This window comes from Calonectris borealis, chromosome 8 (genome assembly GCF_964195595.1).
Source record: "Calonectris borealis chromosome 8, bCalBor7.hap1.2, whole genome shotgun sequence".
NCBI lineage: Eukaryota > Metazoa > Chordata > Aves > Procellariiformes > Procellariidae > Calonectris > Calonectris borealis.
Genome location: NC_134319.1, coordinates 1,611,779 through 1,625,555, shown reverse-complemented (window position 1 = coordinate 1,625,555; position 13,777 = coordinate 1,611,779). Strand labels below are relative to the sequence as shown.

Below are 13,777 nucleotides of genomic sequence, written 5' to 3'. Positions count from 1 at the left end.
TGCAAAGAGCCAACATATTAGCATATTAATGTTGTTGATTATGCTGATAATAAGAGAAAGAAAAAAGGAACAGAAAAATCATCACTTATCTGTGATGTATGGCAAAGAAATCAGTGAAGCGAATTGTCTGCTGCTTTGAATATAATTAGTATTTTCTGAACCCTCTGGCAAATGTTACCATTATTACTCATTTCAGCCTTGTAATGCTCTCATTCAGACTTCTAAGTTCTTTGTTTTCAGGATTTTTCAGTAACTTTGTAGCACTACCAGATCACTTAAACTTCGCAATTTCTTGCAGTTTTCTGAATGAAGTTTCAAGAATATGAACAATTTTATGTTTGATACCTTGTCAGACAACACAGGCTGGTCCTACAGTACTTGCTACCTGTTGTTTTGATTCCTGTTTGAATTTTGACTCAGGCCATTGACTATGGCAGTGCATTGGGGAACTAAGGCCTCCCTGAGATAAGAATACTTAAATGAAGTGTTACATCGAAAACGTGTTTGGTAGAAAAATTAAATCCATAATTAATCTATACTGAAAAACAGAAGTTGAAAAACTGATTTATACTACCAATTTTACAGAGGCAAATTCTGGAGTTTTTTACAGTAGCATTTTAACTACCTCTTTTCTTCATATATCTACTTGACACTTTAGAAAAAGATGTCAGAAAACTATTGTTTGCTTCTAAGAATCGAAATTGCCTACAATAATTTAAAATTGTATTTAGTGAAGAATTTCAAGGGCTTGAAGAACATGTATATGGAGCAGCTGCTCTGTAGTGCTACCGTGTTAACACACAGCAATCCTGTGGAACTTGTAACAGGAGAGTAGGTTTAAGGCTGTGTGAAGATAATCAGTCCTGGCTGTGTAGTAGAATAAAAATGTATAATGTCAGTGTCACCATTATTTCTCATTTTTCTTTCAGCAAAATATGCTGGAAAAATTATACCTGGTACTTCTTTGTCAGGGCAAATCTCTGTCTTCTACAGGCAACCATTTTTAAAATTTATGTTTGATTTGATTATTGTAAAGTCCAGACTCTTTTTTAAATGAAGGGTTATATAGCATTCGTTTACAGAATGAGCTGCATAGAATTCAGTAGTACCCATCGTTTTAGGAACTGGTTTCCTTATGGAAACAGAATGATTCTTGTCGTGCTTGATATAAGCCAGTGAGCCTGATACAAACCAAAGCTTCTATGAGTCACAAAGCTTTTTTTAATAGTCTTACCAATTCTTTCTACCCTGTTTTTTTTGGTGTTTGGTTTTTTGTTCTCTTTTTTTTTTTACCAAGTGTATAAATATATGCATTCGAAGTTTTGCAGGTCCAAGATGATCAAGAGGGTTGACTTCATAATTGCAGTCAGATCTTTCAAATATGGTATTTGGGAATTCTTATTTTAAATGCACTATCAACAAGAAATTGAGTAGATTCCAAAGGTAATTTGAGACTAGTTTTTATGTTACAACTCTTTCAAATTGCTTGCCCAATAATTGCCACTTGCTACTTGTTGTTACTGTTTATTTAACATTGTTAATAGAAAAGTAAAGCACATTGAAGATAATACTTTGCACATTTTAGGATAAAACTAAACTGATTAGATACAAATATTTTCAGAGAGATATGGCTGGTTTTAGTTGTGTTTTTTTCAGCAAATTTTTAATTACTTTGTGAGGAGGAAAAAGGGAAATGGCTATATCTGATGATGTGTAGGACCATTGCGGAGGAAAAAGCTTCTGACATGAAAAAATAAATTATTCTATCTTGTCTTTTGAAAAAAATTGCTGCCTCTTCTGTTCTTTCAAGATACTTGAAGTTTTGAAGTTTGCCAAGCTATTTTGTTCCATCTTTAAATCAGAGTTCTGAGCGCCATACAGCAATTTTCTTTGCCTCTGTCTTTTAAATAGGTAAGGAGAATATCTCCTCTCATGATTACTGAGAAACAGGGATTAGTGGTTTTACTGCACAAAAGATCCATTAATTGAGAAGCGATTAGATTTTATTGTAATTAATTTCCATAAAACTACTGCTTTCCTTAGATTAAGAATTTTCTTTATAAACTGCAGCTAATGATAATGAGATGCTTGCATGAAGCTGATAAATTACAGTTTATATTTATGCTTCTTCCATAGTTTCATTAATTCAAGAAAGAATATATTTTTTAAAAAGCATTCAGAAAACAGGTCATAACATTTTTAAGCTTTTGTGGGGAAAAATGTGTTAGTGTTTAATTTTGTTTTTCTGAATTGTTGAAAAATCGTACATTACAATTTGTTATGAATGCAGAATTAATTATTAGTTAAGACATTAATAAATTTCCTTAAGCAGAATCGCAAAAAAAAAAAGGATGTACATTTCATCCTAGTTCTTGTGCATTCGAAAAAATCCACCTGTTCCCACTGCCTTTGCGGGACAGTCTTTATAGCTTTCCAAGTTGCTGGGCATTTCTGTGTGTGGTCTGATGACTTTTGAAAATTTAGTGTTCTTACATGTGAGACTCTATAGACAACCTGAAATTTCTTGATTTTTGGCTGTGATACAAATCTTTTAGAGTGTATGGTCTTTAATGTATAGCACGTGACATATGGTGAGCAGTAACCTCTGAAACCCAGCTATGGAGAATTATATTTCTTTCACTAGTTCAAATGGGGAAAAGTACTACGCACTGGTGTTTCTGTGAGGAGGTAGGAAGACTTTCTATATCACTTACGGGGATTAAGGAATTTTATAGAGCAGCAATGTGTATGGTGACTCAACCTCCCAAAGTTGGGAGGTTGGCTTTCTGTTGATTCTATTTGACTTAAATTTTGTTCCCAAGGATCTCAAGTAGCAATCCTCTTACAGTAAGTAACCATCAGAACAAAAGAAAAGCTTTATGAAAATGATGAAGGAATAAAATGCAGGTAAGAAAAGTGTAATTACCAAAGCTGGAATTAGTCCAGGGTAGGAATTAATAATGCTGAAATTAATAAAGGGTTTAATTACCATTAGTCCACAGGGCATGAAATTTTACTCCTTTCAATTGTACCACAGGTCCTTTAATTCTGTACTGGTGCTTTCTGAAATGATTGCAAAGATCAATATAAATCCCAGAGGATTTTTTTAATAGGTTTTTCAGCATTTTTGTTTGTTTTCTTTTTAATTACAAAGGGTAAATAATGGAGCAGACTATGGACACATGCAAACCCACTTCCTATCAAAATACATTTAAGTTCATACTTTCCCATGGCCATTCTTCCAGGAAATATTCTATAAGCAGCAGTTTCTGTAGTGGAGTTACTTCATACTAATTTTTCTCACAAAATCTTAGCAATGCACCATAATTCTTATTCAAGTGCCTTCATTATTCCAGTATTGATCTTTTCTTAAATACAGATTGCTCATCTATCCAAATCACATTCTGGTTTGGTTTTGTTCTTTTTTTTTTTCCTGACGAGGACAGTTCCAATAGATAACCAGTTAATCCCACCAACCTAATTTATCATGACAATTGGGTCTTACCATAGCTTTTGAGGAAGGCAAAGTAATTAAATCACTTTTGTTTATCCTCTGCATTTTTTTCTTAATATATTATTTTAAAAACAATTTGTTATTGCATAAGAAATTATAGATATTTTTATGAACTGCAATAATGGAAACACTTTTGTTTACATAGGCAAAAGAATCTTTTAAAAATGTTTTTGCTGTTGTAATTGCTATTTTTAGTACAGTTCTGTCACTTCACTATTTGTACACTTTCTAGCTGTTCTATTATACTGTTATTCTGGGTTTCTATTAAAAAGAAACACGGGGGTTGTGTTATGTGTATGCCTTCTACAGTAGAAGAGAATAATGCAAAGCTAAGTGCCTTCTAATGCCTATGGGAAGAATGTTTTTCTGAGTAGTTTTTGAAGTACATGTCACTGTTCAATTGTCCGTTATTTTCAAATGGCTTGAAAAGCTACAAATAATTTGATATGCCAAGGGCATTATTTTTATTGTGTCAAGGTTTGAAATATGCGGTTGCAAATGCTGCTTCCTATGCTTAAATACAAAGAGGCTGTGCAGCTTGATAACTAATTTCATTTTTCTTGTGAAATACGTATTCTGTGACCAGTGCTTTTACAGTTTTCGTCTGTTTTGATCTTGTACACTCAAATGAGCTATTGGGGAAGATTTCTGGAACTAAAGATGCAGTGCAGACTGGTGTCAGTGGTTGTGCTGCACCACTTCTCTAGCCTGTGCTCGGATTCTGGAAATACTGGCGAGGCAGAGAGGTTGGGAGGCCATGAGGTGTTTGTGCTGCCTTCCTCTGGCTGGGTCCTGCAGCTGGCTCACTTCCATCTGCCCTGCTACCTACAGGGGATGCTCCTTCAGGAGCAGAGGGACAGGAGAGGCTGCCTCAGCTGGGCAAATCTCACTTTTTCATGTTTTGTAGAAAGGTAGCGTTGTGGTTTAACCCCAGCCAGCACCCCGATGGGATGGGGGAGAGAATCAGAAGGGTAAAAGTGAGAAAACTGGTGGGCTGAGATAAAGACAGTTCAATAGGTAAAGCAAAAGCCATGCACGCAAGCACAGCAAACCAAGGAATTCATTCACTCCTTCCCATCGGCAGGCGGGTGTTCAGCCATCTCCAGGAACGCAGGGCTCCATCATGCGTAGCGGTGACTTGGGAGGACAAACTCCATCACTCCGAACGTCCCCCCTTTCCTTCTTCTTTCCCCCAGCTTTATATACTGAGCATGACGTCACATGGTATGGAACACCCCGTTGGCCAGTTGGGTCAGCTGTCCTGGCTGTGCCCCCTCCCAGCTTCTTGTGCACCTGGCAGAGCATGGGAAGCTGAAAAGTCCTTGACCAAGTGTAAACACTACTTAGCAACAACTAAAATATCAGCGTGTTACCAACATTATTCTCATGCTAAATCCAAAACACAGCACTATCCCAGCTACTAGGAAGAAAATTAACTCTATCCCAGCGAAAACCAGGATACTGCCTTAAATAAAAAGTGACAAATGCAAAATTTTTTGGAATTGAGAAAACTATAAAAGTCATTTCCTCCCAAATGGGTTTGAAATTGAGCAATAGATTTGAAGCTGCAAAGGCAATAGCCTTATTTTCAGAGGAAAACATTTCTTTATCACAGGGAATTTTGAGTGCCAGTCAAGAACCCAGGTCCAGCCACAGTGTTGAGTATGAACTCTGACTGGGGATCTAGTGTTCCTGGTGTAAGGAATTCAAATGAAGAACATTTAAAATCGAAGTTCACAGAGTAAATTTGAGTGGCGTGTAGCATCCGTAAATTCGTTTCTGTTTGTGTTCTGCGGTGGACTATACCTTTGAACTGAAATAAACCTTTTAGATTTTTAGCTTGTAAATGAATTGCTTCTTTTTTCATACCTATAAGTGTTCTATTTTTACATTTTCAGAACTTTATATACACTGTATTATGCAGATGTTTTCATTGCATCAGCTGACCGTAATTAAGATACAACTTTTATGTTATACCCACAAACTTGGCATCTGGTCAAGCTGAATTACAAAATTACTATACACTTTTCTCTGTTTTAAGCTTTACCCTTAAGCCAGAATCAGCAAACAGAAAGCCTGTCATTGGCACTGCTAAATGAATAACCAGCTGCACTCTGGTTTCACTGTTGTTTGTTTCAACATCTCAGTCTTCTTGAGAAGATGAAAAAACAGTATTTGTTCTGACAGATTTCGTGTGCTCATCTCACTGGGATTGCTAGAGGCAGATTAGATGCTAATAAAATTTAAACAAGGAAATAAAACATTTGAGTATTTCATTTATCTCCAAAATACCAATGCATTACATGATAAAAAAGTCACAGAGATCCATGAATGGAGCATTATCTGACCAATTAAATTATTTTTTAATCTTACATTTCAGATAAGTAATGGATTAAGCAATATGAATTATCTCCACTGATATTTTGCATGAATATACAGTTGCTTTTTCACTGGCATCCTGTGAAAGAGGATCCTGATGAGCTTTATTTTGCTTCCCTTGGACTAATTTTGTGCATTTTTTTCATAAATGTAACTTAAAGCCTTTTAAGTGGTTAGAAAATGGGAGTTGAAGGTTTAGCCCTTCTTGGCTTTGTGGTAATATGTTTCAGAACAGCCTGATTTATCTATAAGAATGTTAAAATAACTTCTAAAACTGTCAATATCTATTCCAGATTTAGAGACTGCTTGACATGTACAAAATCTGCTTAATGAGTTTTCTCTCAGTTCAAGAGTAGTGAGTTAAAGTATTTTTATTCCACTGAAAAAGAGTAAGATACAATTGTGTAAACTGTTACTCATATGAGTTAGAGGTGCTCATACAAACTGTGTATGCAAGGAAGATCTGCAGAACTTGGCATCTAGATTAGAAGTTAGGGAACAGACTGTGGTGAAATTTCCCAGACATTTATTTTACTGCAGAAAAATTAATCGTATTTCTGCTAAGTCCCTTATCTGAGTTCTCAGCAGAACAAGGTAATATAAGAGAAGCAGGAATGACAGGTAAACAAACTGTCTGGTTTTGGGTTACTTTTGTTCTAATTTTATAACCAATTAAGTTTACATATCCTTTTCTTTATTCATGTGGTTGAAAAGACAGTGAATATGCTCCAGCAGTACCTATGGAAAGCTAAGGAACTCTGTTGATTTCGGAGAAATGAGGTATAACAGAGCGGGGCATTTGTCAGGGCGGATCAGAACCAAATGACACTGATTCACATCACTGACTCACAGTCCAAACTGAGCAAGGGACTAAAACATTGAGTACAAACGTTGTCATTTTGTACTTTGTCTGATGAACATGTTCATATCTGTAGGATTTACACAGCTAATTTTCATCATTAAAGAAAACAACAGTTGTGGATGGTCTTGGCATGTTTTCTTCTGTCCCAGTGTAGGGGAACAGATGATGTGTTGAGATTGCTTTTTGTGATTACACTGGCAAATCTCACTTTTTCATGTTTTGTAGAAAGGTAGAATAAGAAATGCAGAATGCAGACTACAGATATCCCTCAGAAAAAACTGTATTTAATGGACTGCAATTTTGATAATAATTCTAAAGAAATAGTCCACAAAATGTTGATAGTTTCAGAAGCTGTTTTTTTTCTTTTCCTTCAGTATGCTGTTTGGAGATGACAACCAAAAGGAAAATTATCGGCCGCTTGGTGCCCTGCCGGTGTTTTCGTGGTGAAGAAGAAATTGTCTCAGTGTTAGATTACTCTCACTGTGGCCTACAGCAGGTGCCAAAGGAGGTTTTTAACTTTGAACGGACATTAGAGGAGCTTTACCTAGATGCCAATCAAATTGAAGAGCTACCTAAGGTAATCAGTGTTCTGCCTGTAATACAGATGTCAAAGTTGTGTTCTTAAATGTGTATTCAACATGTGCTTCAACTCTGAAATAGGGCTTGCTCTTGACCAGGAGACCTGCTTGCTGTGGGAAGAGGCATGGCTATTAACTCTAGAGATTCAATTACATTTTTACAAATTTTTTTTCTGCCCTCTCTGAAGAGCCCAAACAGCCGAGACACCGTTCTTGCAGATGGTACTGCGTGGGGAGGAGTAGGGCCACTACTTCTCCTTGCTTCGTAACACAAGAACCGGTGGGCAGCCAATGAGGTCTTAAGTTGGAAAATTAACAATTGTTCAAAAAAAGTACTTCTTGCACAACAAGTAATTAATATTGCATTTGATAGCTTGACCAGGAGCACGCTAATATATAGGGTAGGTGAGCTCACATTTGGATCCTCTGTAGCACTGCTTTTAAAAGCAGACCCTTTGTCAGGATAAACGGTTTATCCTTGTGGGAGAAATGCCAATACTATCTGACTAATATTTTTATAACTGCAGATGAGGTCCTGCAATAAGATCACTAAAGTTATCCTTCCTGTGTAAAACTTCTTTTATAGAATCTTTAAATCTGTTCTCCTGCTGATTAATGTTTATCATAAGGAATTAAAAGTTACTGTAACTTAAGTGTTCTGGAAACAAAAGAGGGCAAGGTAGTGGAAAAACCAATTAATGGTAGGTGCTAGCTACGTAATGAAGCATGAAGTAATGTAATCCATTCCTTAATTGAATTTTTCTCAATAATGAAATAACAATAATGAAAGATGCTTACAAGTCTTTAATTAAACATTGTTCCACTGTAATCCATTCTTCATCATCTCTCAACATATTTCTTACTTAGACTGCACAGAGACTTTATATAAATTCTATTTACAAATGTAGAAAACATACTTTTTCCATTACATGGAGTTCCTTTATTCGGATATCATGGTTCATTGCTTAAGATTGCTCACTCTGTCAAGAAATCCTTTACAGATGGTAACACAGGCTAGCTACAATCTTTTAAGTGTCACAGAAAAATGATACCTTATCTCTCCTGCTACTAGAAAGGACAGCAGAGAACCAGATATTTTTTCTGTCCCCATAAATATGAAATGGATTGTGGTGGAAGCCATTTTACTGCTAATGAATACCTTCAGGACTATTTCTCTTTTAATAATATATGGTTAACCTTGTATATTTTAATTACGCTACTGAAGAATCATACTGAAAATATATAAAGTGTGTCATTTAGCTGGGGATTTTCAGAATATTTGTTTTGGGTCTCCTGAAAGTATGCATCATTATGGTATTCAAATTGCAGTGTATAATGGAAGACAAATATATCAGGGCATAAAACAAGAGCAATATGCCACAATTCTATATGGAAAAACTGAGGGCCAAAGGTAAGGGGTCCAAAATTATGAAATTGGGATGAAGGTGATAGTTAGTTAGTGTTAGTGTCAGTCACAACTGAAATGTGCATGCTAATGAAACCTTTGCGTTGTGTTGTGGTATCATCTATTTTGTATTTGAAACAAAATGGCAGATAAATATATACCTTGGAGTGATTTAAGTGTATAGGACTCTATTTTTGCACCTCTTTTTTCTCATTTTTCTTTGTTATAAATAATATTTTGAAGCAAATATTATGTATTGAAGAAATCCTTTTAATCGGTCCTAAGTTTGGGTAAATGCATCGTTTAACATAGTCTTGGCCTTGTATAAGAGAAGATTAATGGGAGTGTTAATTTGCGTTCTTTATACCATTAATGATTTTTTATCTTAAGCCTTTATTAATCATTACCATAAACTAAACGGTCCAAATAATTTCTTTGCCAAATTTTCTGCTTCAACTATTTTTTGCTGCATGTGTCTGAACTTTTTTTCACTATTGAATTAATATTCTAGGAGAGAAAATGCTATTTTTTTCTTAAAAAGCACATTACTTAGCACTAACTTTTGTATTACACATTATGGTCTACCGTAGACATAACTTTCCACTCTCTGTAAATGTGAATTCAACTAACTTCTTCCAGAGAAAATTTGTTCTGTCAGTTTTCTGTTATTTACCAAATGTTATGTATCTCTGAAGTTACAATATTCTTTTGAAATTTTCTCTCATAAGAACGCTTTATCATGTTTAAAAGTTTAATGAAAAAAGCATAGGTAAAAACTCTGTTAAGTCCTTATCTACCTGGATACATGATACACTGGAAACCAATAAATTATTTTGGATTAAACTGATGTATTAAACTCATTCTGCCTGTTTTTTTTCTTTAATTTTTACCTTACATTTTATGTATCATAATTATGCTTTTTTCCTGCTGTCTTCATTAGAAATGGATTTCTAGTTCCTAATTTCTAGAATTTTTCTTTTCTTTTAAGGATTTATAGGATTGTGGTATAATTCTTATTCTCCATTTTCCCATTTCCTGTTTCCCTAAATCTAGCCAAGTCTCTTATTTTGTTTGCCTTTGACTTCATTATCATGAGCTGCTGCTGCAAGTATGTCCCTATTTGTATGAGTCAAATGAATCAATGACTAATATAAAGGAATATCGATTTTAATGAAGGTGGAGTCACTGGCAATCAGTATCCAGAGAAACATGAATGAGATGAAAATTCTCCCCAGCAGCTTTCCCTTATAAATATAAAGTAAAATCTGGACTAATTTGTAATGGACAAAATTAGTTTACTTGTTAATGACTTAGGAAAAATTTCTCTGTCTCTAACAAAAAATTCTAGAAATAGCCACCACTGTGTTTCACGAGTTGGTAAAATAGATACCAGTAATGCTAAGTATACTACTGAAGTTAAAGGCTACATCTTAATGCTTAATTGTCTCACTGAGAACAAACAATACCACCAATATATAAATGGTGTTGAGGTAATCACTAATGTATACCCACAGATGGGTAAGTATTATAAATTAACTATATTTTTCTTTTACATTGCATTTGCTATATAAGTTATAGTTTCCATTAAAGACATTGAATACTTTTTCTAAATCTGCCAATAAGGAATCATGTCTCTGTTCTGCAAAGCTAGAAAGTGTTATTCCTTTGTAATCCTGACATCAGATTCTCCCAATATGTTAGCCAATCTATTTCACAGTTATGCCTATGTAAAGTAAAGAGCAGAAATTTCATATTGTTCCCTAACGGCCCTGGAAGCCAACAACCTCTATTGCTGTGTAGTCAAGAACTTGAGATATGCAGAATAATAGCCCATTGTTATAACTCAAATCACAGCACTATTAGCACCGCTTGGTTTCCAGTCTGAAAGGACTAAGAGTAGTATATGGGCATACAGCATGATGATTACATCAAGATTGTGGTGGCAGGGCCATAAAGCACTAGAAGTTGAGAAAGACACCTTTTGAAAATCCAGTGGGTAAAAAAAAGTGAGCAATTTTGGGCCTACATACCTGTATTCACACTCTGGTATTATTTCTGATACAACAGTATATCATAAAATTACTCCAGATAGAATATTTTTTTTTATTACACTTCTTCCTTCAACAGTTCAAAGGCCTTGTATCTGTTCAGATATTGTCAAAACTTTAAGTTCCAAGCCTTCCTTGGCTTTTAAAAGAAGAATTCTCCAGGGGAATGGCTGGAACATGTACTGGGAATTTAATTTTCCAGGTATAATAACATGATATAGCTTGTATATGTACCAAAATTCTGCAGGTTCCCTACGCTGTACATTAGTAATGTCTACAGCTGTTCTCACACAGTAATGTGGCCAGAAATTTCAAGAGCAAATCCTAGGGCCTATTAATTTAATTACTTTCCAGTCTTGTCCAAAATTATGTGCTTCCTTAAAAAGAGAAAAACTAGGTGCTCTCAGATGCATTGTAAAGGAATTCCTCATTCTCTGGAGAGGTATTTCGCTTTATTAACATCGTCTGCAAGTAGAAATGTGTAACCCAGCTTGGCTTCCAGGGTGTACAGTAAATTTTCCGGCTGTTCCTATAAATTAGATCGGGAACTGCCCCAGCATGGACGTGGTTCTTTCTGTGACTCCTGCGGGGCTGCTGGGCTGTAGTAGTGCATTGTACTTCTCTGCCTTCTCTGGCGTTGGCTGGTGAGCGGTGGGCAGGAGGCTGTTGTACAAACTGGAGAATTAACATTTCATGTAAGAGGAAATCTGAAAAAACTGTCAATACGAAGGCATTTTGAAAAGTGTCTTTCAGTAAAAAGGCCCTTTCATATTTGGTGCCAACTGACAGTGATTGTGGTGGGGTGCTTCTCATTCTGAGCATTTTTTATTCATGTGATTATTCATGCTTTCTGTGAATAGATTATCTTGAAGAAAAAGCAGGATTTTTCTAAAGGATCATGAGTTACAGCAGAAAAATGCAGTTTCGAAATGATCTAAAATTTACTTCAAGTGAAGTACCAGGTTGGCATTTGATGCCACTTGTCTGTTAATTTTCTCCTCTCCAGATGATTGGCTGAGTTTTTCATCTAGGCAATCAAATTATTATGCATTCTCAAATAGCCTGTAGATGAGTATATAGACTTTATTCTGATGCAGAAGTCTGAAAGAAAGACTAAATCTGTTGTAAACATTGCACTAATATTTGAAGAATGCTTTTGAGATGCCTTCAAAGAGAAGTTGTTCTTCTCTGGGACCCACTGAATTTTCTGGTGCCATTTGGTGAATTCATATTTGCAGAAAGTCCTACGGGGTTTGGTGACTTTTAACTCTTGAAAAGAGCGATATTTTTAGAGCCTGCAGCCACAAAGTGGTAACGTGAGGCAGGTCTTTCCTGCAGTCCGGTGTGATGGGTAGCGCAGGAGTGGGTGCTACTGGGGGTTGGAGGCCAGCTGCAATGACGCTGTGCTGGGTGCGCAAACCAGAATTCGTACCACCAAGGCAGGTAGCCGTGCGTGACCCTTCCCTGTCACTCCTAACAGTCAATTTTCCACAGTACTGCCGCTGGGGAATGTGGAGCATGGCAATAAATAAGCCAAGCAATTATATTGCGTTCTCCTCTTATACCTGCTAGCACGCTGGGCTTGAAGAAGCTATAAGCTACTCTATCTAAAAAATGCACCTGCCTGTTCTTCATATACGGCACCTCTAACCTTGCAATGCAATGTACCTAAATGTGAAATCGCTTTTCACGACTGCTTTCTCTTAGTATGGTTGTTTTATTAATTTTTACATGTGGAAAGTGTTGTATGAGATAGTGATATTTCTTGAGGAAAGCAGCCATGTTACATAGGTGCTTTCAGCATGATTTATTGATTACTTCAGGTTGAAAGGAGGATTGTTTTGCAGTGGAAATTCTGACATTTTATAAAATTTGAATTTGAATTAAAAATTAGAATCAAGTCCTGAATTTTGGGGAGGACTTAAGGGAACATATAATTTTGATAATGTCAAAGCATTTTGTTTCTTGAAGATAGCAAATTTCTTCTGCATGCAGTCAAATATTTTAAAATCTACCATGAAATTAAATTATAAAATCAAATATTTTAATTTACCACAAGCCACAAAAAATTTCAATTGATATAACACGTATGAAACATCATGTACCTACAAAATGTTGATTGCAATGAGTATGCAGTTTTTGACAGAAAGCACTTTTTTGAACATTCCTGCTACCAATCAACTGTTCTGATTATTCTTGCTAACTGTGTATAAGCTGTGTTTATGATACTGAGCAGCCTCAGTAGAGGCTGAGAGAATGTCTTCTCAAATAATGGCTTTTCAAAATATTTTCCGATTATTGAATTCTTATGTAGCAAATGTAGTTTTGTGGTATTCGTTGCTTCTGTGTATAAATAATGATCCCAAACTGATTTTTTTCCTGAAACACTGTAAAGTATCTTTTTATGTTACAGCAACTGTTCAACTGTCAAGCTTTACGCAAACTGAGTATACCAGACAATGACCTTTCAAGTCTGCCAACCACTATTGCTAGCTTAGTTAATCTCAAAGAACTTGATATCAGTAAAAATGGTAAGAGATCAAAAGTATAAGTATTTTAAAGAATTGTAATGAATATGAACAATAATGATGTTTTAATTCCTAATGATTAACAAACCTGTGTTCTAGAAAACTTGCTCTTTTTCTAGATTATGTACTATTTTCCTGTCTGGCACTTTTGAGAAGTCTGAGTAGATATCTACCTCATCTATTTTTCTGTTTAAAAAAAAAAAAAAAAAAAAGGTTGTTTTAGCATAGTATCCCGTGATGACTTGTGACTGATAAACATTAGAAACAGGCGTGGGAGACCATTTTCCAGTGCACTTATGAACCATTCTGCTTTCCAAAGTGGCTTAGTACTTACTGGGCTCTTATGTATTTAGCATATAAGGCTGCCGGTAAACAACCACCAGGATTTGTATAGCCAATGACTAATTTGCTGATGTGCATTTCCAAATTATGCATTTACATATTTGTGTGCCTAAAAACCTTT

At 35.5% G+C, this 13,777-nt stretch overlaps 1 protein-coding gene across 1 annotated transcript in view; it reads left to right on the top strand.

Annotated features, from left to right (window-relative positions):
* LRRC7 (leucine rich repeat containing 7) overlaps nt 1–13,777 on the top strand; it is a 180,414-nt gene that overhangs the window by 68,436 nt on the left and 98,201 nt on the right. Inside the window, 2 exon segments of the mRNA XM_075155536.1 lie at nt 7,130–7,332; nt 13,200–13,317. Coding sequence (XP_075011637.1) covers nt 7,130–7,332; nt 13,200–13,317 — 321 coding nt within the window.